We start from the raw sequence: 26,188 nt of genomic DNA, 5'->3' as shown, positions 1-26,188 counted from the left end.
TAGCACTGCTGATAATAGAACAAATGCTAGGCAGACAAAGAAGTATCACTGTAGTCAAGAAAAAACAAAAAACAAAAACAAAAACAGAAACAAAACAAAAAAGTCATTAGCTAGGTAATGATTTGTGCCTGTACACTAAAATTGTAAAACCCAAATAGGCATTATGTTCTGTCTATATTCTCAGTATGGTGCTGGAGGTAGAGAGAAGCAATCCTTAGGATAAAGATACAGATACTGCCCTAGTCCATAAAGTGAAGAGGTATTGAAAAAGACAAGATGTCAATTCTGAAGTTACACATACATACATACTTACATACATGCATACACACAAACACACACATCAACCATCTTAAAACTATACACATATATGTGCAAACAAAGTACAGGATGCATTATTTCTGACTTTATGCATAAGGAATAATATTTTTGCAGAAGGGAGATATGAATGTATGAAACTTCAGGAAATGATACACATACATGTTCAGAGCTTGTCAGTATCTGATCTGGGAATAAACATGGGTTTTTATTGATGTAAGTAAAATATGCTTCCACTAAATTATTTGCATATACTAAATTTATCTATCATAATAAAATTATTAAGGCTAAGCAATATTTTTTATTTATTGGTATTTTAATATTATTAATGATTCTATGTTGCACTGTATATCTCTACTTAGTTTTATGTATTTATCTATTATGGTGCAAGCATAGAAGTCATAGAAAATGGGAGGCATTTCTTTCCTCCCATCATGTGTGTTCTGGTAAACAAATTCAGGATGTCAAACATGATGGCAAGTGACTTCATACACCGAGCCATCTTGCTGGCCATAGTGATTCATTTAACATTAAATCATATATAACCATACTAGGTAATTGAGAAGAGTATTATAAATGTATGTTATCTTTATATACTATGACAGCAAGTTACTACAAACTGTTTAAAAGTTGACAATTTTTAAACTACCTCTCCCAAAACATACTAAAATTATTGATGAAGTTGGATATGTTTGAGACAAATTATTACCATTATCCTGGGAGATGATGTTTTGAATTTAGCTTAGCTGGTATTTTAAACACATGCAACTAATAACTTTGCTAAAAATATAATTAATACATAAAAATAAAATGTAATATTCTTTAAGAATTAAAACACTTCAATTTTTGTTTCCATATATATGTTAGTATTTGAGATCTTCATACATACATATAATGTATTTTGATCACGTAATCACCCTAGGTTTTACCTTCCAACTCCTTCTTTGTCCCCTTCCTACTTTTTCTTCACAAGTTTGTATCTCATTTTTTTGAACTCCCTACGTCCAGTCTGTACTGCCAGTATAGTCATCTAGTGAAGCATGATGACCAAAGACTTCATCCCTGAGTTAAATGTACTTACCCACCCCTAGTAGACACCAATTGTCAATATTTTCTCAAATAAAAGTGGAAATCCATGAACCTCCTGTCTGTCTATGCTGGCATTTGAATGGTCTTGATGTTGTGCATGTTTTGTGCATGCAGTTACAGCCACTGTGAGTTCATATTTGCCATAGATCCACTGTGTCTGACAAACATTGTTTCACTGATGACATCCACTCTTTGCTCTTAGAATACTTCTGCCCCTCTTCCAAAATGATGTCTTAGCCATCATGGAAGAAATGAAATATATTTATCTTACTTAGAGCTGAGTATTGCAGTCTTTTATTCTATGTATACTGACCAGTTCTGGAGTGTTTAGGAGTCAAGAATGCAATTGGAAACCAGAAATAAAAAGCCCCTTGTTAGAAGAGTGTATAAAGGTTAATTTTAAAACCCTGATACTTAGGTAACATTACAGAGTTAATATATCAGCACTTACCATATATTTATGTTTAATTTTCCTTTACCTGCCTTGAACAGTTCCCCAAGAATAAAATGCAGAAATTAAATTCATTTATTACTTTTCTACATTCTTTGATAGCCCTCAAATTGAAAGTAGTGGACAAGCAGTTTGACTACACTTTATATTTATTGCAGCATGATTCAGAATAGCCAAGTTATAGAATTACCCTAAGCAATCATCAACAGATGAATGGATAAAAACATGACGCACACACACATATATAGTGTTTGTTATGCTTTTCTTAGCTATGAGGAAAAATGAACTTATGCCATTGCTAGAAAATATAAGGAAGTAATGTAATGTCATGGTGTTTAATAAAACATGCCAAATCCAAAAGAAAAAAAACACATTTTCTTTAGTGCAACACAGCCAAAGCTAAAGGAAAATAAAGAAGAAAGAAGAAAAAATGAAACAAAACAGGGAAATATCAGGGATATGATAGAGTATTGTAAAATTGGGGGAACACCAGTATAAAAAAGAATGTTGTATTAATGAAAGTGATCAATGTACATATGAATGTATAGAAAGTCATAATGAACTCTATTACCTTGTATAATTAATGTATGCTAAGATTTCAGTACATTATTTAAAATACAAAGGGAATAAGTGAAAATAATGCTAACATTAGGCAAGATGTTTATAAAATATATGAGGATCATAAGATTGTATAAAAAATCAATAAAATCAAATATTTCATGAACCATTGGCCACTTCATAATCTGTTAAATTTAGATATTAAATTAGTGACATATTGAACCTTGCACCTTTTGTTTAAAAATCTACCTTTGTATAGATTTGTCTTCTCCTTGTGAGAGAGGACATACAGTATTTGTCTCTATGTGTCTACCTAATTTTACTTAATATACCAACATTCAGTTTCATCTATTTCACTGCAAATGACAATAAATTTTAACCCAGCAGTATCTGTCAGGAGAAGCTTTAACTCCAAATAAAACCTAATACACAGTCATAGAATGGGCATTTCAGTTTCTGAATGCAGTTGCAGCAAAATTTCAGGTTTTCCTAACACAGTTTTCAACTTATTTACATTCTAAGTGCTGGTAACATTTTAGTTCTTTCATTAGATTCTTTTGTGTTGTGACAAAATATTATAAACAATAGTAATTTAAGGAAAAACATTTATTTTGGCCAGAGGGACAAGAGTCCATAATGACAGGGTGACATAGTAGCAAATGACAGGTATGGCAGCAGGAACAGAAAGCTGAAAGATCACATTCTTTTACCACAAACATTAAACAAAGAGAAAGAGATCAAAGTGGACTGTGGTTATATCCTCTCAAAAATTTCCCTAGCAATATACTTTTTCCGTAATGACTATACCTCTTAAACCGCCCCCAAACAATTCCAACTGGGAACTGTGTTCAAATACATGAGCCTATATCATATATTTCTCATTCAAAGTACTACATTCTAGTCTCTGATCCCCATTGATCATGGTCACATGATCTTGCAAAACCCATTAATTACCACTCCCAAAATACCTATTCTGTTCAAAGTCTCTTCTGAGACTCAAATAAATGTTTTAACAGTAACCTATGTAAAATAAAAAGCAAGTCCCTTAACTCTAAAATATGTCAGAGAATATACACTGGGATTCTAAAGGGGGAAGAATGGAAGCATTGTGAGGAAATACTATACAAAAGCAAGACTGAATCACAGAGGTCTAGATACCCAATGCTCTAGATTCATATGTCCTGCCAAATGGCTTAGATATCTCTTGCTTTTCTACTTGCAACATTCCCCTGTTGGCTGGTTGCCCTCCCTGTAACATTCGTTGTCAGATATCTCATGGCTCTGCTGTCTCCATCACCTTAGGGTCTCTACTGCAACACAGGTTTCACTTTCACAGTTTCATTCAATGGTCTTACAGCTTCTGGTCTCCCTAAAACCTTCCCACAGGCATTTCCATGCTACATGCTTTCTGGTGTCAATGGCTCTAAAACTGTGGAAAAACAATCCACAACCTCTTTGCCCTTTCTGTCTTTACTCCCTTGATTCCTGCACCACATGGGTAACACTGCCAAGTAAAGATGTGTGCTTGGTATGGACATTGCTCTTTTTGAATCACAATAGCAGCAGAGTTTATTATTATTATTATTATTATTATTATTATTATTGTTGTTGTTGTTGTTGTTGTTGTTGTTGATTTAATTGATTTCTAGGAACAGAAAGCATCTCATATGCTTTTTCAAAAGTTGGAAGCTTAGCTGGGTGGGGTACTGCATTAAGCTAGACCTTCCTTTTGTTCTGGTGAAAACAACTCTCTCCTTAATAGCACTACTTAGCTTAACAGTTATATCCCCGATTTCCAGCAAATACCCTGGTTGTACCATTAAGCTTTCTAGTGCTCTTTGTTCTCCAAATTGTACACTTGCTCTTCTTCATAATAGACCTGCATAAAGGTTATCAGTAATACTCATATCACATATTCAACCTTATGCAATCTTGAAATTTCCTCTGCCAAAGAAATTAGCCCACTGCTTTTTAGATTTAGTATCATTTAAATTCACATAACAATGGCAGAGGGGTCGCCAGATTCTTTGTTAAAGTATCACAAAAGTGGCCTCTAGCCCAATTTGTTAATACTATTTCCCTCTGAAGCCTCTTGAGCCAGGCCTCCACAGTCTGTATCATTCCCAGCTCTACAGTTTGAAGACTCCTAATATAATGCCCCATTAAACTCTGCTTACATGAGTAAGTTGTTTTGCTAGTGCAAAGTTGCAGTCTTCCATATTACTCCAAAAGTATTATGGTTAGGTTCTTCACAGTAACAGCCCATTCTCTAGCACCAATTTCCACATTAGTTAGTTTTCTGTTGTGTGGCAAAATATCATGACCCAATGTGACTTATGTAAAAGAAAGATTGTTTTTGGATTATGCTTCCAAAGGATTAAGAGTCTATCATGGTGGGGTAGAGGCATGGGTGCAAGCAACAGGCACAGCAGTCTGATCTGGACAATGAAAAAAAATTTTTTTTTTTTACTATTTAACAGTAAGCATGATGAAGAGAGTGAGCTTGAAGAGGGGCAGTGATGTAGTTCTTCCATCAAGGACTACTATCTCCCTAAACAGCACCACCAACTTAGTACCATTGTTCAAGTTACTGAGGCCATAGGGAATATTTTTTTATTTAAACTACCACAGGTCAATTACATCTTAACTAAGAAACTTGATTGAATGTATGTTTTCTAAGTCAAAAGTTTAGAATTAATAGTTGATACACTATTTGACCTCTGAAAATAAGAAATTATATGGTGTTCTCTCTTTCCCTTCTCCCTAAATTTACATGTAGAAATATATCTGTGAGAAACTAAAAGACTTATCTTTCTAAAATTTATATACTCTTCCATATAATTACCAATCTTACTCTAGTTTGAGAAAAATTATCATTTAGAAAACCATAGCCATGGTTTATTGTGAGCTTCTAAATAATTAAGCATTAATATATGATGGATGTGGTGGAAAGAATTATAAACATTAAAATAAGCAATACCTGTTTATACAACACCAAGCTTTGCAAGCTAAGTTATTTAAAAGGTTTAATTTTTAAATTTTATTTTGTTTTTAATTATGTGTGTATATATACATATGGAAAGAGGAATCACAGACGCCATAAGGGAGTGACAGATTCTATGAGCTGATGTTAAAAGCAGTTGGGAACCATCCGGTGTGGGTTCTGCTAACTGAATGTGGATCTTTTGCAAAGGATGTATATGTTCTTAACTGCTGAATCCTATCTTCAGCCCCAAAATATTTTATATTGGAATGTTTTCTTATAAAAACAATGTTTACAATACTGAGGTCACAGACATTATTATTACTAATATCATATCTATAGTTTTTCAAAGTTAATTCTATTTTTGCCACTAATCAAACTGAGGGATAGTAAATAATTATACTTCATCTGAATGTTAAATATATTTATATATATATATATAAAACATAGTCATCTGAAGATACAGATATTTTATTTTTCCAAAGATATTCAAAGATCATTAACTTATGTTCCATCTACAATTCATTCTTTCTCTAGGATTTTCTAATTCAATAATGACATTTACTTCTTCCAAGGATGTTCATTTATGTCATCTAATAAATTAACTTCACTATGTCCTTTGGGTAGCTTGCGGATTTTATTTCAATAACTAGCATCAATAAATCTCATCATGCTATAACCATATTTCTACCTTAACTAGTTTTCCACATTTTCAAGGTTTAAATACATATTTTAAATTCATGTTTTAAAATTACATACATAAAAAGCTGATGAGATGTCTCAGTGGCTAAGAGCACTTGCTTCTCTTCCAGAGTATCAAAACTTAGATCCTAGCACATGTATTTGTGTGGTTATCACATGCAACTCCAGCTTCAAGGAACACACACACAATGTGGCATATATACATACGTATAATAAAATATATCTAAACTATTACAATAACTAACTGTATATATAATTTTGGATGCATTGCTCAAAGGCACTTTGGCAAAGCCAATGGAAATATTTTCCATCATTTTTGAGACAAAATTAAAAATGTTTAAATGAGTTCAATGAGGTAATTTTATTATTATTTCATACATATTTTTCTTCTAGTCTGAAAATTTATCTCCAATCTTTAACAACACTGACCTTCAAAATCTGAAAATCACCAGTCATGTTCTTCCTGGCATAGTGTCCTCCATTTCAATTATTTCAAACTCCAATTCAAGTTTAAATTCATCAAGGAAAGACTCCCCAATAAATTCCTTGACTAATCAGATTAAGTTCCTCAATGTATCAGTGTGTGTCCAATTAAGGAAGCAAGTTATAAAACTTTAAGATAAGCTAAAAGAATAAAGAGAAGGAGCAGATATATGTGGATTACGAACAGCAGGAAATTGCCACTGTAACTATAGAGCTGCACTAAAGTCTCTAAAAGTAATAGTATTACCAGATGTAAGGAGTAGGAGTCACCAAATAAATCCTTGAATCACAGAGGCAAAAGCTGCCCACTTCAAACTAGAGCCAAGGAACAAACAGATCCACTGTAAATAGAGCCACCAGAAACAGACATAGGAGAAATATCTTGATTTGTCTTTGGCTTTGACACTTCAATCTCTTGTCAATGTTCATAAAAGAGCTATATGACAAAAAGGCCTGTAGGAGATTATTGGTAGTCTCCTCTATTTTCATATAAAACAGAAAACAAGTAGAAAATGCATATGTGAGTATTTAACAGACATATCTAATTTTATGCTCCAAAACAATCTCTAATCTCAGAACTCCTTGAGGTGTTTTCTTACTAAAATATAGATTTATTAGAAAAGTAAATGAATATGTTCTTAGGATGGTACCACTTATGCCTCTAATTGCCCTCAATAAATGTGTTAAATGAATATATTGTAAAGTAAGTTAACTTGGATTAGCAAGATGTCTCAACAGATAAAGGTTCTTGGCACCAAGCTTGATAACCAGAGTTTTATTGCCAAAACTTTCATAATGGAAGGAGAAAAACAACTCCTGTAAGTTTTCCTCTGATGTTCAAATGTGCACTGTGGCACATGTGTTGCACACAGACACATATATAAACAAATATGAAAATACTGGAGATATGCGTGTATTTTCTCTGGCAATTCTAGAAGACACAATTCATATCATACTTCCTACTCCTGTGGCTCTTACAAAGAGCTACAGGAAAGTAAGGAATGCAGAGAATACAAGAAATAGTCTTTACCAGAAAAGAGCACACCAAGTGGCTATCTAATAACAAATGAGTAGCCCTGAAATCATTTACATGGATGGAGTAGGTTGTGTTTATATATTTAAATATACACAAAGATAAACACACACATGCCTACATAACAGCAAGAGTAATTAAACAAAAAGAGGCCATGAATTTTTTTTAAAGTGAAAGTGTATGGGCAAGTAGTTAGGTGTAAGCTAAGAATGGGAAATGTCTTAGTGCTCTATGTTCTTTTTCTGTAAAGAGATACCATGACAATGGAAACTCTTATACCAGAAAATATTTCATTTGAAGCTCACTTAGAGTTTCAGAGATTTAGACTATTTTCATTATGGCAGGGAGCAAGGTAGCATGCATGGTGCTGGAGCAGTAGTTGAGAGCTATATCCTGATCTGCCGGGAGAAAGGGGAAAACACAGAGGGAGATAGAGAGAGATTTGGCCTGGCTTGGCTTTTTGATATTTCCTCAAAAAATACCATACTTCTTAGTCCTTCTAATCCTTTCAAATAGCACCACTTCCTGGTGATGAAACATTCAAATATATGAACCTATAAAAAAGAAATTTAATTTATTAAAAATTGTCACATCTTCTTTGGTGATTAAAGAAATACATATGAATGTAATGTAATTTAAAAAATAGCTCCCAGAGTTATGTAAAAGTTCCCCATTTATAAGTTGTTAATTTATATAACATCAGTCACTGAATATTGATACATTTATACAAGACAGAAAGATAAGTACATAAAATATATGTTGTAGTAAAGGCTGATTTCTATTTATTCCTCCCAGAAATTTACCCCAAAGTTTAGTGTCTTAAAACTGTACACATGGGGGCCAGAGAGATGGCTCATAGGTTAAGGGCACTGTCTGCTCTTTAAGAGGTCCTGAGTTCAATTCCTAGCAACCATATGGTGGCTCACAACCATCTGTAATGAGATCTAATGCCCTCTTCTGGCATGTAGGTGTACATGCAGGCAGAGCACTATATACATAGTAATAAATTCATTAATTAATTTTAAATTTTTTACACATTATTTTACCTAAGCAGTACAGAGCTCTGAATTAAGTACTACCAGACTGTAAACAAGGTATCAGCAAGCATTGTGACCTCATATGAAACCTTTACTTTGGCTTTTTCCCAAGCCTACTGCACAATTGATGCCTGGAATATAGGAGTCAAGATGCAGATCACTGTGGTATTGGCTCACCTTAGTTTTTCACTTTCTTGCTAGATATTGGATAGAAATTGATATCAATTCCTTGGGCTTCTCTATGGTATCTTTATTTCTTAGAGTAGTCAAGAGAGGAAAAACCAGGAAGAGGGAGGAAAAGAGGATGAGAAGAAGGAGAAAAAAAAGTGGAGAGAGAAAGTGAGCAAAGAGGAGGAGGAAAAAGAGAGGAGAAAGGGAAAAGAGAAGAGGAGAAAAAAGGAAGGAGAGGGGTGAGGGTCACTTTTTTTCCATATTATATAGTTTTAAATACCAGATATAACACATATATAAATAAAGGATATCATTCAATAATGGCCTAAGTACTAGATGCAAGATTATTGGGAATGATTGCAGAAGACTCTTTTGACAAGAATTAAATGAGAGCAAATATGAGAGCAAATATATAAGTTGGTTATGGATGTGGTTTAGTGGCAGAATGCTTGCCTTAGATTTATGATAAGTGGGTTCAGTTCCCAGAAGAATATGCAAAAATTGTAAAGTTGTTTAAATGTTCTTTTTGTAATTATTTAATTTATTCAGATTACGTGTTATCCCCTCATTTCTTTCCTCCCGTTCCTCCTTCCATCCCTTCCTCTTTCACCCTATTCCCCTCCCCTAGGTCTGTGACAGAAGGGAACCTCCTCCCCCACCATATGGTCACAGCCTATCAAGTCTCATCCTGGTAGCCTGCTTACCCTTCTGAATGCCACCAGGCCTCCCCACCAAGGGGAAGTGGTCAAATAGGGGGGCACCAGAGTTCATGTCAGAGTCAGACCTCACTCTCCACACAGCTGTGGAGAATGTCCTGTCCATTGGCTAGATCTGGGTAGGGGCGCTAAGTTTTCCTGCATGTATTGTCCTTAGTTGCTGCAGTAGCCTGAGCAGAACCCCTGGGTTCAGATCCACCCATATGATGTTCTTCTTGTAGGTAGTTGTTGAAATTTTCTAATTGTCTAGTTGTGGCTTATTTTACCTAGTAAATAAATGGTACTTCAGTCTTAATTTTTAAAGAGTAAATTTTCCATTCATGGAAAGACAAAACCTAAGAATATGATCTAGAATTTCTCTTTATTTTTTCTCTAGTAATTCCCACTTTATCTATCTTCTGGCATTCATATAATGACACATTTTAAAATGGAAAATTGTGTTTATCGTTTTGAAACAAAATAAACATGAATAGGTTATTACAGTATAGTTGGAAAGTTTGATATGTTTTTTGTTTTTTGTGATATGTTTTTTACTTTTGAGAATCCCCTTATTAGGTTATGAGTTATGTGTTTTTCACACAATGAAAGAAAATTAAATTTAAACACTTTATAGGTGATGTACCTTATATTTATTCTTCTTAAACCTAGATAGAAATGATTTCAGATACTACTTCACCCTTAAAGAAGCAAATGGTTATGGTTGAGCAAATTTTCTTGTTGTGTCAGAACATTCTCCACAGTTGAGTGGAAAGTGGGATACGACTTTCTTATGTATTCTGGTGCCTCACCTTTGACCATGTCCCCTGGATGGGGAGACCTGGTGGCATTCAGAGGAAGGACAGCAGGTTACCAAGAAGAGGCTTGATACCCTATGAGCATATACAGGGGGAGGAAATCCCCCTCAGGGACAGTCATAGGGGAGGGGAATAAGGGGAAAATGGGAGGGAGGGAAGAATGGGAAGATACAAGGGATAGGATAACCATTGAGATGTAACAAGAATAAATTAATAAAAAATGCACAAGAAAAAAAGCACTATATCATGCAAAAAAAGAAGCAAATGATGCTAATAAAGGTCAATGTTTATCTAATTCATAAATCTACTCCATAACATGTGTATATATTAGAAAACAAGAATAAGAATCATAAATTTTCAAAATGATGTTTGATTCTTTTTACTTTCTTCATAATTAAAAGTGTCACTATCCAACAAAGGAGTGGGAGTAGATCATTTATTATGTCAAAATGTTCCTACCTTGTAGATAAAGAATTAACAACATGTGATGCTTTCATATACCTAGGAAAGACAAAAAATTTTTGTGTGTCAGATATAGGACTGACCATTCCCAAAGTAAGAGAATAACAAGGCAAAAACACATGAAATTATAAATTCACTAAAAATCATAGATGGGAGTGAATTTGAAATAATTCATGTGGGAAAAATAGAGACCACTACACCGATGCCGCTAATTAAATATGTAAGCGTTCTTTGATTTTGGCTCGTGACAAAGAGCGTGCTAATGTCTGAGTCTCTTGGTGCCAAAGCTCAGGGGTACTGCAGATAGATAGATAGATAGATAGATAGATAGATAGATAGATAGATAGACAGACAGACAGACAGATAGATAAGATTGCGTGTGTTTGTGTGTGCAAAAATTACAATTACATTAATGTTAGATGAGACTCAGTGTAACAATGCAACATTTGTTAAAAAACAAAACACAGTAGTTATCTGTTTGTCTCCTTATGGAGCTCTTGTCCTCTCTAGGTCCTTCTATCCCCCACCTCTTCCAAAATACTCCTTATGCTCTACCCAACGTTTGGCTGTGAGCTCCACAAGAAGACAAACAGAACCAACAAATCTGGGCCCAAGGGGGTTTGCAGGGAGGGATTCACCAACCAAGGATCAGGCATGGTGCCAATAGGCAGATCAGTCTCCATGTAGGTCACCTAGTATGGGGACCAAGGATTGTCTCTAACATGAACTCTGTTGCCTGCTTTTTTTTAATCACTTCCCCCGGGCAAGGTGGCCTTCTCAGGCCACAGAGGAAGAGGATGAAGACAGTGTTGAAGATATTTGATTATCTAGAATCAGTTGGTAAGGGAAGAGGGGTTTCCCTTTCTGAGTACTATGGGATGAGGATGGGGGGGTGGACTGGGAAAAGACAAGAGGGGGCTACAATAAGTATGTAAATTGAATAAACTAATATTTAAAAGAGCATAATAGCTGTTACAGATACAACATGACCATTATTTTTGGATATCTCTTTTAGTTATTTTAGACATTATTTTGGTTAATACATCTATATGTCATCAGATTCACTGAACTCCCAAATGTGATGTTAAAGCATTTGTCCTGTGGAAAGTAGAGGTCCAAGAATTTTGTCTAGGCAGACACAAAATTCAATCAAGACAAGCTGGAATGATTTTAGTCACGTCAAATTCAATTAAATAGATGGATTCAATGAGTTTATAAACTGTATTAATTGAGTGAACAAACCAAAATTTTAATTCTAGAAACTACTGAGATACTTACTTAGTGAAGTAGTTAACTTGAAGTTTAAAATATGGAACACTTTTTAGACTTTGTTGTCTTTGACTGAACTATGCATTGTCTTATTTAATACTAATTATTAGATGCCACACATCTCCCTTATATATAAACTTCACAACTTAAAATATAATGATAATAGCCTATGATGGAAAAGTGTGTTTGGGGAAATTTCAGAGCAAAGCAAAAGAGGACCAATGGGTCAAATTACTTCACAGAAGAAATACCATCACAAAAGAAGGTCAAAGGAAGTCGAAGTAGAAGAGTTAAAAGAAGAAACAGAAACATGAATAAAAACGTAATTTTTTTCTCTATTTGTCTAGAATCATTTCTATTTACCTTCTCTCAGAACACGTTCAAATTCTATATATTACAATAATCAATATGCTATTGTAAATTTTCTTTAAAACTGAAAAATTTGTGTCCTAGACATTATTCTGTTCAACTATTTCCATAGACAGGCAGAGAGCTAGACATATGATAGACAGATGATAGATTCAGAGAGAGAGAGAGAGAGAGAGAGAGAGACAGACAGACAGACAGACAGACAGACAGAGACAGACAGACAGACAGACAGACAGACAGACAGACAGACAGATGGACAAAAAGGCAAGCCTAGGAATTTAACTTTTAAAAGATGAAGGAATACAGATTTCATATAAGATATTTCCAACTGTCCCCACGAAACTCTGTATGTAGTAGAAGAAAAAGAGAAGGGCAATAATTTTCAAATTTGTCATTCGGTTTATAAAACAATATTTTGTTTCATTCCTGATGCTTTGTCAGGAATTACATAGACAAACCAAAAAATGGAAAACAATACTGCGATATGACAAGAATGTCACACATGATAAAAATTAAAAGCAACATTTCAGTCATGCTTCTTTACTATGCATACAAATTTCTTTTCAGCCTTGAGAGTTACCTTGAGCTTTTCTGCACGAAGACCACTATGACATGAAAACACTCAGTTCATCATTTCTAAAGTCCCTTCCTGCTTTCTGAAAAGCATCATTGTGTTACACCCATATAAATAGAATGAAAAGATTAAATAATCATTGTATCATACCAAACCCTGTGGCTATGATGTTTTAACTGCCTTTGAAATGCCACAACCTCAATTTGTCCAACCTAAATTAATATTTTCTACATTAAACCTACCCTCTTTTGTAATGGAAAGACACCAGCCCCTCCCAAGTTGGCAATTATTTTTATTGTGTCTCTACTTGCTCTGCTCACCATTATTCTAATCAATCAGGAAGCTCTGTTAATTAAAATCCTTAAATATCTCTTGAATTTATCTTCTTATCCTCACTGCTGACATTGCAGTTCAGATCTCAGCCATGACTTACTAAGATATTTGCAGAATTATTTATTGAGACCCTAGGCTTGTTATATTTTCCATAAAGTTCTGAAACAAGGAAGAAGCTGTAACACTCATAATTTCAAGTGTACCTAGTTACATAAATTCCATATTTTTGTACATTTTTCCTTTCTTTCTAACTCTACTCCTTTCTCTTCTTGTCCCCTTGCCACCCTCTCTCCCACACACATCTGTAATCCTAACTATACTTCAGTGTACAGCATAAAGATATTATCTCTGCAAAAGCTTCTTTGATATGCTTAGGTTGTCTAAGGGGCCTAATGAGGTGCTTACACTGTAGGTGCTTAATCCTTTCCCTTTCAAGAATGAGTTTTTGAGTGACTAAAAGGAATATTTATTTTAGTATTCACTTCTCTGTCACCAACAAATTTCCTGGTTCACTCTAGGCATGTGGAAAATGTTCAACAGATACTGTCAAGCATATCAATTCCAGATTTAAATATGGTGATGTATGGTAAATATCTGAATGAAATTTATTTTCTGATATTTTCAGCATTTAAATGGCAAAATTTAGGTGCAAATTATTTGTAACTTATTTTTTGTTAAATAGCAAGAGAAGAGCTTGGTATCAATTAATATTACATTAACTGCTTATTAAAATAATGTCTTATTTCATCATATCACAACAGATGCTGAATCAAAAGGTTACTAAACTCCCATCTCTAAATGATGTGACATGATCCTTGGATCCTTAGCCATTTAGTCATTCAGGTGATCTTCCAAGTGACACATTGAAAACCTAAAACCTACGATTAAACCTTACATTGCTCTGAGTTTACAATGAATGCTCAACTTTCAAGTCTAGTTGCTTTCAAGAGGGAAGATTATATTGTGAGCAGAGCACTGAGAGTCATATGGAAGAGTGGGGAGAGGATCTCTACAAGGAAACCAACAAAGCCAATAAATCAAGAACCAGGTTTGCAGAAGGGGATGCAGAGACTGATGCACCAACTAAGGACCATGCATAAATATAACACAGATCCCCTGTTCAGATGTAGCCAATGGGCAGCTCAGTCTCCATGTGGATCCCCTAATATGCAGAGTAGGGGCTATCTCTGACATAGACTGATCAGTTCCTTATAGCCGGGCAGCCTTGCAGGACTGCAAAGGAAGAAGATGCAAGCAGTCCTAATGAAGGGTCAGATGGTGGGGAGGAGACCACCCCATTTCAGGGACTAGAGGAGTGGAATAGTGGAAAAGAGGGAGGGGTGGGACTGGGAGGAGAATAGGGAGTGGGTTATAATTGGGAAGTAATGTGAATAAATTATAAAAAAATAAAGCTTAAAAATTACATTCTGCTAAATTCAGATATTTATAAAAAATATTATTTTAACATATATATACTAATAAATTTCCATAGACTAAAACTGTACCACTTTTTCCTTTTATTTATTTTGTTAATTTTTATACTATATTTTTAATTATTTGAGAATTTTATGCATGCATACAACAGATTTTTATTATATCCACTCAGTAGTTCACTCCTAAGCCCTTCCAGATATATCATCACACCCCAAACTTACTGTCAGTATTTTTCATAACCCCACCCCCAATTCAATTAGTTTTTATGAATATGGTGTCATCTACTAGAATATTATAGACTTACAGACCACAGTCTTAAAGAAAAGTGACCCTCTCCCAACCTCATCCACTAAGAATGAGAACTCCTGAGCATCTCCTGAATTCACCAACATTTTTAAATTGAAAAGTGAGTTAATAAATAAGAAAAAGCTATATCTAATTTGAAAAACTTCATTTTAAAGATCTCCCTCTTCTAAATGATGTGTCATGATCCTTAGATCCTTAGTCATTTCAGTTTTTCTTTCAGATTGAAACACATGAAATGAATAAATTTACTCATATTGATTCTGCTTTGGGGCCAATCTGTATGAGAAATCAAAGAACATGATCCATTTTTACAAGGAAGCTATTTAATATCAAGGGTAATGAAAAATGCCAAGACTACCTAGAACACCAAATTTTTGAAGAGAAAGCCTACTATACATTACAGGCACTCAGAATCTCATTCCAAGAGGCACCTGACACAAGCCCCTTATCTAGCTACTTGGAGCAAAATAGACAAAAATATTTATTTATCTTATTTATTTCTTTTTAAAAGGAATGAGTTGTGTTTTAGGTGAACAATTTTTAAATGATTAGCTTGTGTTACTTAATTAGTTGAGCAAATCATGGTAATTCAAATACTAGTCTATTTTTATCACAATAATATATATCTTAGGTCTAACAGATACATATGATTCTATAGATATATAAGGTAAAATAGTAAGATGAGGCCTTCAAAAGCCTCAGAGACCTAAAAATATGGCATTTAAAGCTGTTTTTAATATTTGAAAGATTCTTTGACAACAAGACAGGTTAATTCCTGGCAACACCCAGCCTACCTCAAAGAAGATGATGAGCATCAAAGAAACTCCTTATGGAAACAGCTTCAAATGTGGCAGCCACAGGGCAAATTGTCCTCATTTCTGCCACAGTCAGAATTCTGCCTAAAAAGGCAGATGGAGGCAGTTGAGGGCCAAACTCTGCCAAGACAGGGTAAGCCTCACAAATATGTCTGCTAGATGATGCTGAAGATGATGCCCCAAAGTTAGAGAGTGTTGGGTGACTGTTCAGGCAATAAACTGTCTCTGTCATATTGTCATTTTATAAGCTGCTAACCTGCACTTCCAGTTCACTCAGGTACTTAATTTTATTCCTTCTCAAGTTTCTGACAGTGTTGAAGACCAGAAAGTTTAGTCTTACAATTAAACTTAGTTGTTCAGGAGTTAAGATGTTTTTAGGTCTAGACAGATGTTTTAAGTTGATAGAGATAAGATATGATTGAAATGGATTTCCATTCAGAACTTTAGACTCAATAAGATAGGAAAGATGTTTACTTCAATTTTGCCAAATATGAATAGCCAAATCACTATGAATGTAACAGTTATATAATTCCTGATTGTCTCGTGGTTTTTCCTGTTGTATGTAGTTTGTTTTATTTATGTGTAATAATATAAATGTATATATTAAAAAGAAATTTAATAATAAAATGACTTGAAACAATATGTTTAAATGATTACACTAGGTTGGTTCAGCATAAAAGTAAATCTTGTAATAAAAGAATGAAGTACAAAGTAGTTTCATTTAAATGACATTGCTACTGAGGCCCAAATATACTAGGTGTCTTGGCCATCCCATATGACAAATGCCTGACAAAACTTGGATTTAAACTTGAGACATCTACTTTTAATGTTTGAACTCTGTATCATCAAACATCATTCCTCTCAGGTTATGCATTCAGATAAAGGTAGAAATGTGAATCTGGAAATGTGTGTACATGTGACTAAGATGTAAATATGCATGGATATATAAATGAATACAGCTATATGCCACTACCTCTATTTTAAGTATAAAATAGTGATTATATGCTGTGTCACTTTTTAAATGTGCTTTTATTTGAAAACTTCCTTCCTTCAATATCTTGCATCACTAACTAGGTTTCATCCTGTCTTTTCAAAAAACTGTTTTCTACAGGAGGATAATTGCTTCTTGTGCTATAAGCAACCAACACTTCTCTGAAATAACTAAAAATACCTGAGGGACAGATTTATAGTCAGGAGCCTTAGGTGTTAAAATACACTAGGGACTTCAATTGAGCTTGAACATTAGAGCCCTAAGGGATGGATACACCTTATCAGTTTTCTTTGCTTTCCTTTCCTGCTTATTCTTAATAAATGGCAAGGATTCTGTAAGTATGTGCCCAGAGCAACTTCAAAAATATTGAAAAAGAGAGACATATTTTAACCTCATATTTTCATTGTTAAATTAAAGTTAAAAAAAAAACAAGCTAAAATTGCCAAAGGCACCATAACTACCCATAACACTAAGATTACATGGGAATATGTAATTTTATAATAATAAAGGATTCCTTTACATATAAAAATGATATTTTCCTTTGAGATAGGTTACTGGAGCATTAAAGAGTAAATACAGCCACAAAAGTCAGATCAATAATCAGTTACATGAGAAATAATAATTGTAACAGTAAAGTCAGATGTTTGATATGAGAGGATTGGCATTTATCTTTGTATGAAAGGAAGCGACGCAGCCTATGCGAGATTTCATTCTCTCTGTGTGTCATTGAAAACAAAATAAAAGGAAATTAAAGCAGGGAGGTATAATCAAAATAAAAGGTACTAAAAGATCCCATTGGCATAAGTTAAATGACTGTAGAAAATATTCTTTATGGACATTTTCCTACCTCGTGGTCTTTAAAATTAAAGCTAAAAGAATACCTGTTGAGAATAGTAGTTCTTACTCAGAAAATTCACTTCTAGCTATGAACAGAAATCATTTTGATAAAGTCATGTAAATAAGAAATTAAACTACAGTGATACAAGTTAATATCAGGTTCATATGTGTAATTATTTCAAAGAGTAAAACCTTACAAGATCAAAGAGCAGTCTAGTGCAACCACTTTGGAAATCTATCTGGTGCTTTCTCAGAAAACTGGGAATAGGGCTTCCTCAAGACCCAGCTATTGCACTCCTTGGAATATACCCAGAAGATGCTCCAGCACACAACAAGGACATATGCTCAACCATGTTCATAGCAGCCTTATTCATAATAGCCAGAACCTGGAAACAGCCTAAATGTCCCTCAGTAGAAGAATGGATAAAGAAACTGGTACATTTACACTGTGGAATACTACTCAGCTATTAAAAACAAGGGATTCCCGAAATTTGTGGACAAATGGATGGAACTAGAAATGATTATAATGAGTGAGCTAACCCAGAAGCAGAAAAACTCAAATGGTATATACTCACTTATATCTGGACACTAGGCCAAGGGGCAGGTCTCATGAAAGTCTTCACTTACCAGGAAAATGGGACAGTGGTGAAGACATCCCAAGGTGGGAAAAATATAGGAGGTAGGGAAATAGATGGATCCAGAGGGTCCTAGAAACCTACAGGAAGAACACTATGATGGGCAGATCTGGGCCCAGGGGTTCTGCTCGATCTATAGAGCCAACCAAGGACAATAAGTGCAGTCATCATCAAACACCTACCCAGAACTAGCCAAGGGACAGGACATTCTCCACAGTTAAGTGGAGAGTGGGGACTGACTTTCACACAAACTCTGGTGCCCCTTATTTGGCCATGTCCCCTTGATGGGGAGGCCTGATGGCACTCAGAGGAAGGATAGCAGACTACTAAGAAGAAACTTGATACCCTAGCATCATATTCAAGGGGAGGAGGTCCCCATCAGTCACAGTCATAGGGAAGGGGAACGGGGTAAAAGTGGGAGGGAGGAAGGGAGGAATGGGAGGATGCATGGAATGGGATAGCAATTGAGATGTAATATGAATGATTTTATTTTTCAAGAAAAAAAAGGAAAAAAGAATGGAATAGCTATATTTGCATGTTTACAAAAGCAATTTCTGAGTCAAAGTGGAAAATAAAGGAAAAAACACATGTAGAAAGAAAACTCTGTAAAATAAAAGGAGAAAGATATTGCTGATAGTAACTTCACTGGCTATATACCTGTAAATCTAGTGTTTCTGTTGAACTTTAGTTCAATCAGTATCATGAAATGAGTTCCAAATTAGTTTACTTGTAATTGAAGAGAAATAAAATTTCTAAGACTGATTCTATTTTGGAGACAAATTTTTTTTAACAGACAGAAATGAAAAACTAGAATCACTTGGTATATAATTGTCCTATGTTGTTCTTTAGGAGGAGAAAATTGGGTTACGAATAAGAAGAGATATATGGAGACATATAATATACATATCTAAGCTGGCTTTAGAACCCATATAAACCATAGAAACAGAATAGTAACATGTACAAATTATTGAACTAACAAGAATGAAATCTAAGTCATGATATTTATTTAAAATATAAATTAGCATAATATTTTCTTTTCAAAATATATTTTATGTGTAGTGGTGTTTCACTTGTATGTATATTTGTTTGAGCATTTCAGATCTCCTGGAACTGGAGTTACAGACAGTTGAAAGCTGCCCTATGGGAGTTAGGATTCAAACCTATGTCCTTTGAAAAAATAACACTGCTCTTAACAGCTGAGCCATCTCTCCAGCCCCAGCATATGTTTTCCATATAGTTGAAAATGTTTAGGAAAGACCTTCAGAAAACAGGACTGGCTAGTAAAACCAGATACTAATATAACATATTTTAATAAAAGAAATGGAAGTTTAATTCTTTTTATACTGTAACATTTCCAAAATAATAAAGTCTAATTTTGCAGATTAATTCTTGCTCATTCATACCACCTTATAAGTGTCTATTGTCTTTGGGTAAATCCATATAGTCCTACATCACTGTACAGCCTATAAATAGTAACAGAAGCAAATATGACAAGCTATATTTCTGGAGCATGTGAATGAGCTGGTCCTGCAGAATTAAAACTACATGATCTCCAGGACTCAGGGCAACAACAGGATATTAAAGAGGAATCCAGGTGAGGATTGATAGAGTAGCAGAAACCAGAGGACTCAAACCAGACAGGTGATTCAATGCAATGAACATTTGCAAGTAAAACTGTTTGGGGGAAAGGGTATACTGTGTGACACACCATGTTCACCACAGCTTCCATGGAAAGATGTTTCATTTTTGGTTTTTGTTTTTATTTTTATTTCCTTTTGGGAGGATTCCAAGGGCAGAGGACAGATAACAAGGGTTGGGAAGATGAATGAAACTGAAGTCCATGATGTGAAATTCACAAAGAAACAATGAAATGGTTTTTTAAGAACTGTTTTTTATTATTAGTGATATTTAAAACAATTTTGTCTTAAGAAATAGCATTTCATATTGAGAATACCAAAAAGAAAAACTGAATATATAGAAAGCTTGGTTTCTTCAAGCCTTGACACCATCACTTTCTGTGAGAGTTTGCACCAAATGCTTGATTAAATTTGAGATTTTGCAGGTTTTTATTCTCTACTGTGGTAGTAATATCTTCTTCTGGCCTTTACTATACGATGAGTAATTTAAAAGTAAAAAATATGGTAAGTAGGAATTTTAAAGCTAAAAAATTACCCAGAATATGGTGTTTGCCTACATGCTTTCTTTCTTTCCTGGGAAACATCAGAGACCAAAACAATAACATAATAGTCTTGGGTAAGTATAATTAATGAAGCAAAGAAGAATATTATTTCTTCAAACAAAAAGAAACTAAATAAAACTGCTTCAACAATAGCAATAACTGTGGCCTAGAGCTCTTTTAAATTGTAAAGCAACTCTTGTTAACCTAATCAACACAATGGGACTTTTATTGGCCTAAAATAAATTCCAAGGGATAAAAGTTTGAGAATACCTGGACATGTGCTGGATGTTTTTCATAGAATTGTTCTTGAGGGCATATTTAGAGAATCGAAAGTGTTATAATTTATTGTGAAGAATACTTATACAAGCACAGTAGAGACAAAAACTTGATGAATAACATGTTATTTTTATATTTCTAATCCTTATTAAAATGAAATATTTTTGCTTGTCTTATAAAAGTCATTAACTTTCATATTTTCAATATTAATACTTTTTCTTTCTAAGCTTACAGTATTCTTGGATGATTTTTTCATCAATGATTATCATGTGCACACAATTTCCCTAAGGTCCAAGCTGTAGTGTCTTGATGAATATTCTACAGTATAGTTTATTATATGTAATGTTGCAAGATAATAATCATATAGAAATCTTTCTGTGTACTACTGAATTGTCACACATTGCCAGTGCTATGAAATATGAAGTGTTTACTGCAAATAGAACTTTTCAAGTTCAAATGGGCTTAATATGGTCAATTGTCATTTTTTCTCTTGAAATAACAGGGTTAATATTTGGTAGAAATATTTCTTGAAAAAGAAAACTGCAGAAGTTGCTGTCACATCAAAAATCAACTTAGACGCTATTAAAATTATATTTAACATAGTTGCCATATCCAAGCTTCTATTTTCCAGTTGTCTACACACAGATGTGGATCTAAAGGAGGAAATGTGTGACTTTCATCTTGTCTTGATTATTTTACGTTGATTACAAATTATATAGATGGGAGGACTGTGAAGTAGAGTGTAATGAAAGCCAAGAAAAGAAGGCAATAGCAGTTCAGTTCCTCAGTTAACCAATTTTGGAATTAGAAAGAGGTGCATAAATTAGAATTTCTCAACTTATTAAATATGTACACTCTGACAATTTGGCTTCTCTTTTGCTTCCATGATGCTATAGGGATTATTAATATACATATATTGTAATTTAGGCAAAAATATAAAGTTTTTGTCAAGCTCTTGTAAATGTAGTAAATATTCAAGTATATTTCAGCCATTGTTATTACCTTCCTTCATAACAAGCTCTCACTGAAATTTTAGCAGCTGTGAGTTTACTTTTATTAACTTCATTATCATGACCATTATATAGGCTAGAAATATAACTTAGTTGTAGAGTCATTCCTTAGTATGCCCAAGGCCTTCAGAAATATCTGTAGCATGTTTAAGGCCCCATAGAGCCAGAAATTTAAAATTGAAAAAAAAAATGAAACAATTACAAGGTCAATTCTTAATCTTAGATAAATTTCACTCCCTTCTTCTTTGACCCAGTTCATGATTAGGGCAAAGGAAAATATTTAGTGAAATATTTCATCCACTGTACTGGAAGGTGAAACTTCAGGCTGAACAGGATGGAAAAATGGAACTGGCATGTTCCCTTTCAGAAATAGAATGCCCATTAATATGTAGAAATGTGATACAGACTTAAAGTATATCATGTAGAGAAATCCAATCTTATTTCACTGATTATGGGGGTGGCGTCTTATCTGTAATGTATTCTTGCTTCTTATTTGCCCCAGCCTTTCATTGACATATAGTGTGAAGTGTGGACTTGGCCAAAACATTGGTAATTAAATTTCATTTTGCTTAATTATCTAAGCCCCACACTTCTGATGAGTGAAAATACTTCTGAGAAATATAATCCATTATAGAAAGAGTATATAGTCTTTTCTTGTTTCCGTTTTTAACGTAGGGGAGGCAGGTCCCTTTAACAGCATCTGTTACATAAGCACATTCTTTTTAGGAAGAATTTTGCGTGAAACACAAGATTCTTGCCAGAAACTAAGGCCGGCTCAGAGACTCAAGTGCTCGAAAGACAGGTTTGTTGGTGATCGTTCAATAAGGGAGAATTAAGAAGTATAAGGGGCTTTCTCTCCAGTAATCCCTAATGATATTAGACCCTCTCTTAGTCTCTATCATTCTTTTAACCCCCAGTAATGTGCTCTCTTACTATTTTTCAGAATTGCGACCTTGGCAACGATCCTGGCCAAGGTAGTGATAGCTGCCTCAGGCCGGAGTTCGAAAAGCCAAGGTCTGCGCAATGAATTGGCCTAGCGAGGAAAGGCCAGAAATCAACATGGATGACACATTTCGTCGTGTAAAAGTCTATATCATGATGGAGGATGAGCAATGGGTAAACATAGGCTCAGGACAAATTTCATCCAAATACATCGAGCGGCTGGAGGGCGTGTGCCTCCTTGTCCACTCAGAATCCGATGACTCACTGATTATGGAGTACAAGATACATCCTAATGTGCCCTATCAGAAACAACAAGAGGATTTAATCCTTTGGTCTGAAGCTAAGAACCACGGTATTGCAATACATTTCCTGGAACCAAATGGTTGTCAAGAAATATGGGAAGATATCTGCCAAGTTCAAGGTAAAGATCCAAGTGTACTTGTTACACAAGAAATTACTAATAATTTAGAAAGTTTTGAAGAATTGCCACAGATGTGGAATTTGGTTCAGATGCCAAACTGTGAACTCAGTACACTTGAAAACATTGCAGATTTAATTGATTTTGTCAAACATGCGCCACGCCACAGGGGGAGGCTGGCCCTGATCTTGGAAAACGAAAATTACATTAAAAAATTGCTACAGCTGTTTAACACTTGTGAAAACCAGCAGAACATAGAGGGCTTACACTATTTGCATAACATCATTAGAGGTATCCTATTTCTCAACAATACAAGTTTGTTTAAGATCATGTTTTCTGATGAATGTATCATGGATGTGGTAGGATGCCTTGAATATGACCCTCATTTGGATCAGCCAAAACGGCACAGAGAATTCTTGACACAAAATGCTAAATTCAAAGAGGTTTTCCCAATAACCCATACCAAACTTCGGCAAAAAATACACCAGACCTACAGAATGCAATACATTCATGATATTCTGTTGCCAACACCATCCATATTCGAAAAGCATCTTCTTTCTGATCTTTCAACTTTTATTTTTTTCAACAAAATGGAAATAATTACCATGCTTCAAGAAGATGAATATTTTTTGTTCGATGTTTTTGCTCAATTAAAAGATAAAACTGTAAGTGATGAGAGACGGGGTGAGTTATTATTATTTTTCAAGGAATTCTGTACATTTGCTAAGACACTGCATTCTTACAAGAAAGATTCATTACTGAAAATGCTGATTAAGCTAGGGATCATGAGTGCTCTAAAAGTTGTAGTACACATGCATGATTACCAAATAAAAGTAACTGCTCTGGATATATTTACTTGCCTAGTAGAATATAATCCACGGCTAGTCCGACTGTATGCAATGGAAGAAACTCAGGGAAATGTAAATGATGATGACCTTCTCATTAATGTAATGATTGAACAAATGATCTGTGATTCTGATCCTGAATTTTCACGTGACACCAGTTTGACCTCAGTTTTTCGTCTTCTTCTTGATCCAGAAAATATGCGTGTGACATATAATGGATGTGAAAAAAGTGAATTTCTGAATTTCTTCTATACACATTGCATGAGTAACCTGATAGCACCAATATTGTCTACCACAGTACAAAAACATAGCAACGATAATAGGACAAGCATCTGTCCTGATAATTATCAAAATGCACAAGTGCGTGCAACAGTTGTAGAACTACTTACATTTTGTGTACAATACCACACAAGTTTCATTAAAAATTACATTTTGAGCAACAATTTGCTCAGCAAAGTCTTGGTGCTGATGAGTTCAAAGCACACTTTTCTGATTTTGTGTGCTGTCCGGTTTATGAGAAAGATGATTGGCCTTAAAGATGAAATTTACAATCTTTATATAATTAAGAAAAATCTCTTTGAACCAGTTGTAAATGCTTTTATTCGTAATGGAAGTCGGTATAACATGTTAAATTCAGCTATTATTGAGCTATTTGAATTTATAAGAGTGGAAAACATAAAGTCTCTTATTGCAAACATTGTGGAAAATTTTTTTATTGCTTTTGAGTCAGTTGAGTATGTTCAAACATTTAAAGGGTTGAAAATTAAATATGAAGAGGAGAAGGAGAGGGAAAGTAAAATAAGAAGAAATTTACATAATATTATATACCAGAAAATATATTGCAGACGTATTAAACTTGGGGAGGTAAAAGTCAGGAAAGAAATGTGTCCTAGAGAAAATACAGAGCAAGAAGCTATTCTACCAATGAGAAGTGACTTTTCAAGTCTTTATGATATGTTTATGAAAATTAAAGAGGCCAGTGAAAATGAAATAGAACACATAAAAAGAAAATCATCTGAAGCCTTTGAATGTTCTTCATCTCATTTTGATATTTTTGCTAATGAAATGAGTACGCCACACGGTAGCAGCAAGATTTCTCTGGTAGATTACCCAGATGATGATGATGGTGACAATGATGACGATCTTTATAGTAACAATGAAAAAGAAGGTGAAGATGAAGAACCTCCAAAAAAAAAACCTAATCTTAGTCCATAAAATCGTATGAGACCATCAATCTGGTTCAATAAATTTCTATAAATATCACAAACTGAATAATCTAAATAAAAATCTTTTTCATATGGACTTGTAGATACGGTAGAATAAAGGAGCAAATATGATGAATAAGAGGCTTCAATTTTATATAAAGAAAACCTCCCATAATGTAGATGTATACTATAAAATAACTTCTTATCAAGAACATCTTACTTTAGCAGAATGGTTTGGGAGGAGGAAACAGTTTGTTAAAAAGTAATGCAATGTTTACTAAAGTCTTTATATTAGAAGCAACTACAAAGGTTTTATTGCAAAGCCTACTTTTAAAAAGGAGGGTCTACAATAAGCAATGACATTTTTTCCGGAAATTGACGATTTTTAGAGTGTCTCTTTTTCATGGAAGACAAAGTCAATATTAAAATAAAATAGAGACTTTTCAACATTCTATGAAGATTTAGCAGAACTTCCACGTTACAAATAATAGGAAAATGTCATTCAGTGCAATTTGTTGCATAATTTATAAATAAAATGCTGAATCCTAAAAGAGCTGTTGTTAATGTACTTCTTTTTAGATAAGAAATATAAATCAATGGCAATACAGTACTTTTCCCAATGTGTTTTTTCCCTAGGATCTCCAGAGGATATAACAAGACTCAACAAATATCCAGATTGTGAAAGTTATTTCTTCATTCTTTAATGAAGCTTTGTCCTTTTCCCTAGAGTAGTAGGCATATGATAGGATATACATATTTCTTTCTAGTTGCTGTAACAAACTAACAAAACAACGTAACAAAGGAAAATTTAATTTTGTCTTACAGTATGAGAGGAATACATTCCATTCTGGTGGGAAATGTATGGGAGTAGACTGTTCAATGGTGGGAGGAATCTAAAGCATCCTATCACATGGCACCCACAATCAACAAGCATCTAGATGAATTTTGGTGCTCAA

General features: G+C 34.2%; 1 protein-coding gene across 2 annotated transcripts in view; it reads left to right on the top strand.

Moving 5' to 3' along the window:
• The window catches only part of LOC311602670 (protein PPP4R3C1-like), a 228,352-nt gene extending 202,688 nt beyond the window's left edge, over positions 1 to 25,664 (top strand). Inside the window, exons 1-2 of one of the 2 annotated variants that reach the window (XM_084791073.1) lie at positions 22,593 to 22,624; positions 22,766 to 25,664. In XM_084791073.1, coding sequence (XP_084647199.1) covers positions 22,846 to 25,242 — 2,397 coding nt within the window. In that variant the 5' untranslated portion in view covers positions 22,593 to 22,624; positions 22,766 to 22,845 and the 3' untranslated portion in view covers positions 25,243 to 25,664. Of the gene's footprint in view, positions 1 to 22,592; positions 22,625 to 22,765 lie in introns of those variants that run through there. The other variant, XM_084791072.1, reaches the window with a different exon arrangement.
• The last annotated feature ends 524 nt before the right edge of the window (positions 25,665 to 26,188 follow it).

The sequence above is a fragment of the Acomys minous genome, assembly GCF_964271855.1.
Source record: "Acomys minous genome assembly, chromosome: 7".
NCBI classification, from domain to species: Eukaryota; Metazoa; Chordata; class Mammalia; order Rodentia; family Muridae; genus Acomys; species Acomys minous.
This window is presented reverse-complemented; position numbering and strand designations above follow the sequence as displayed.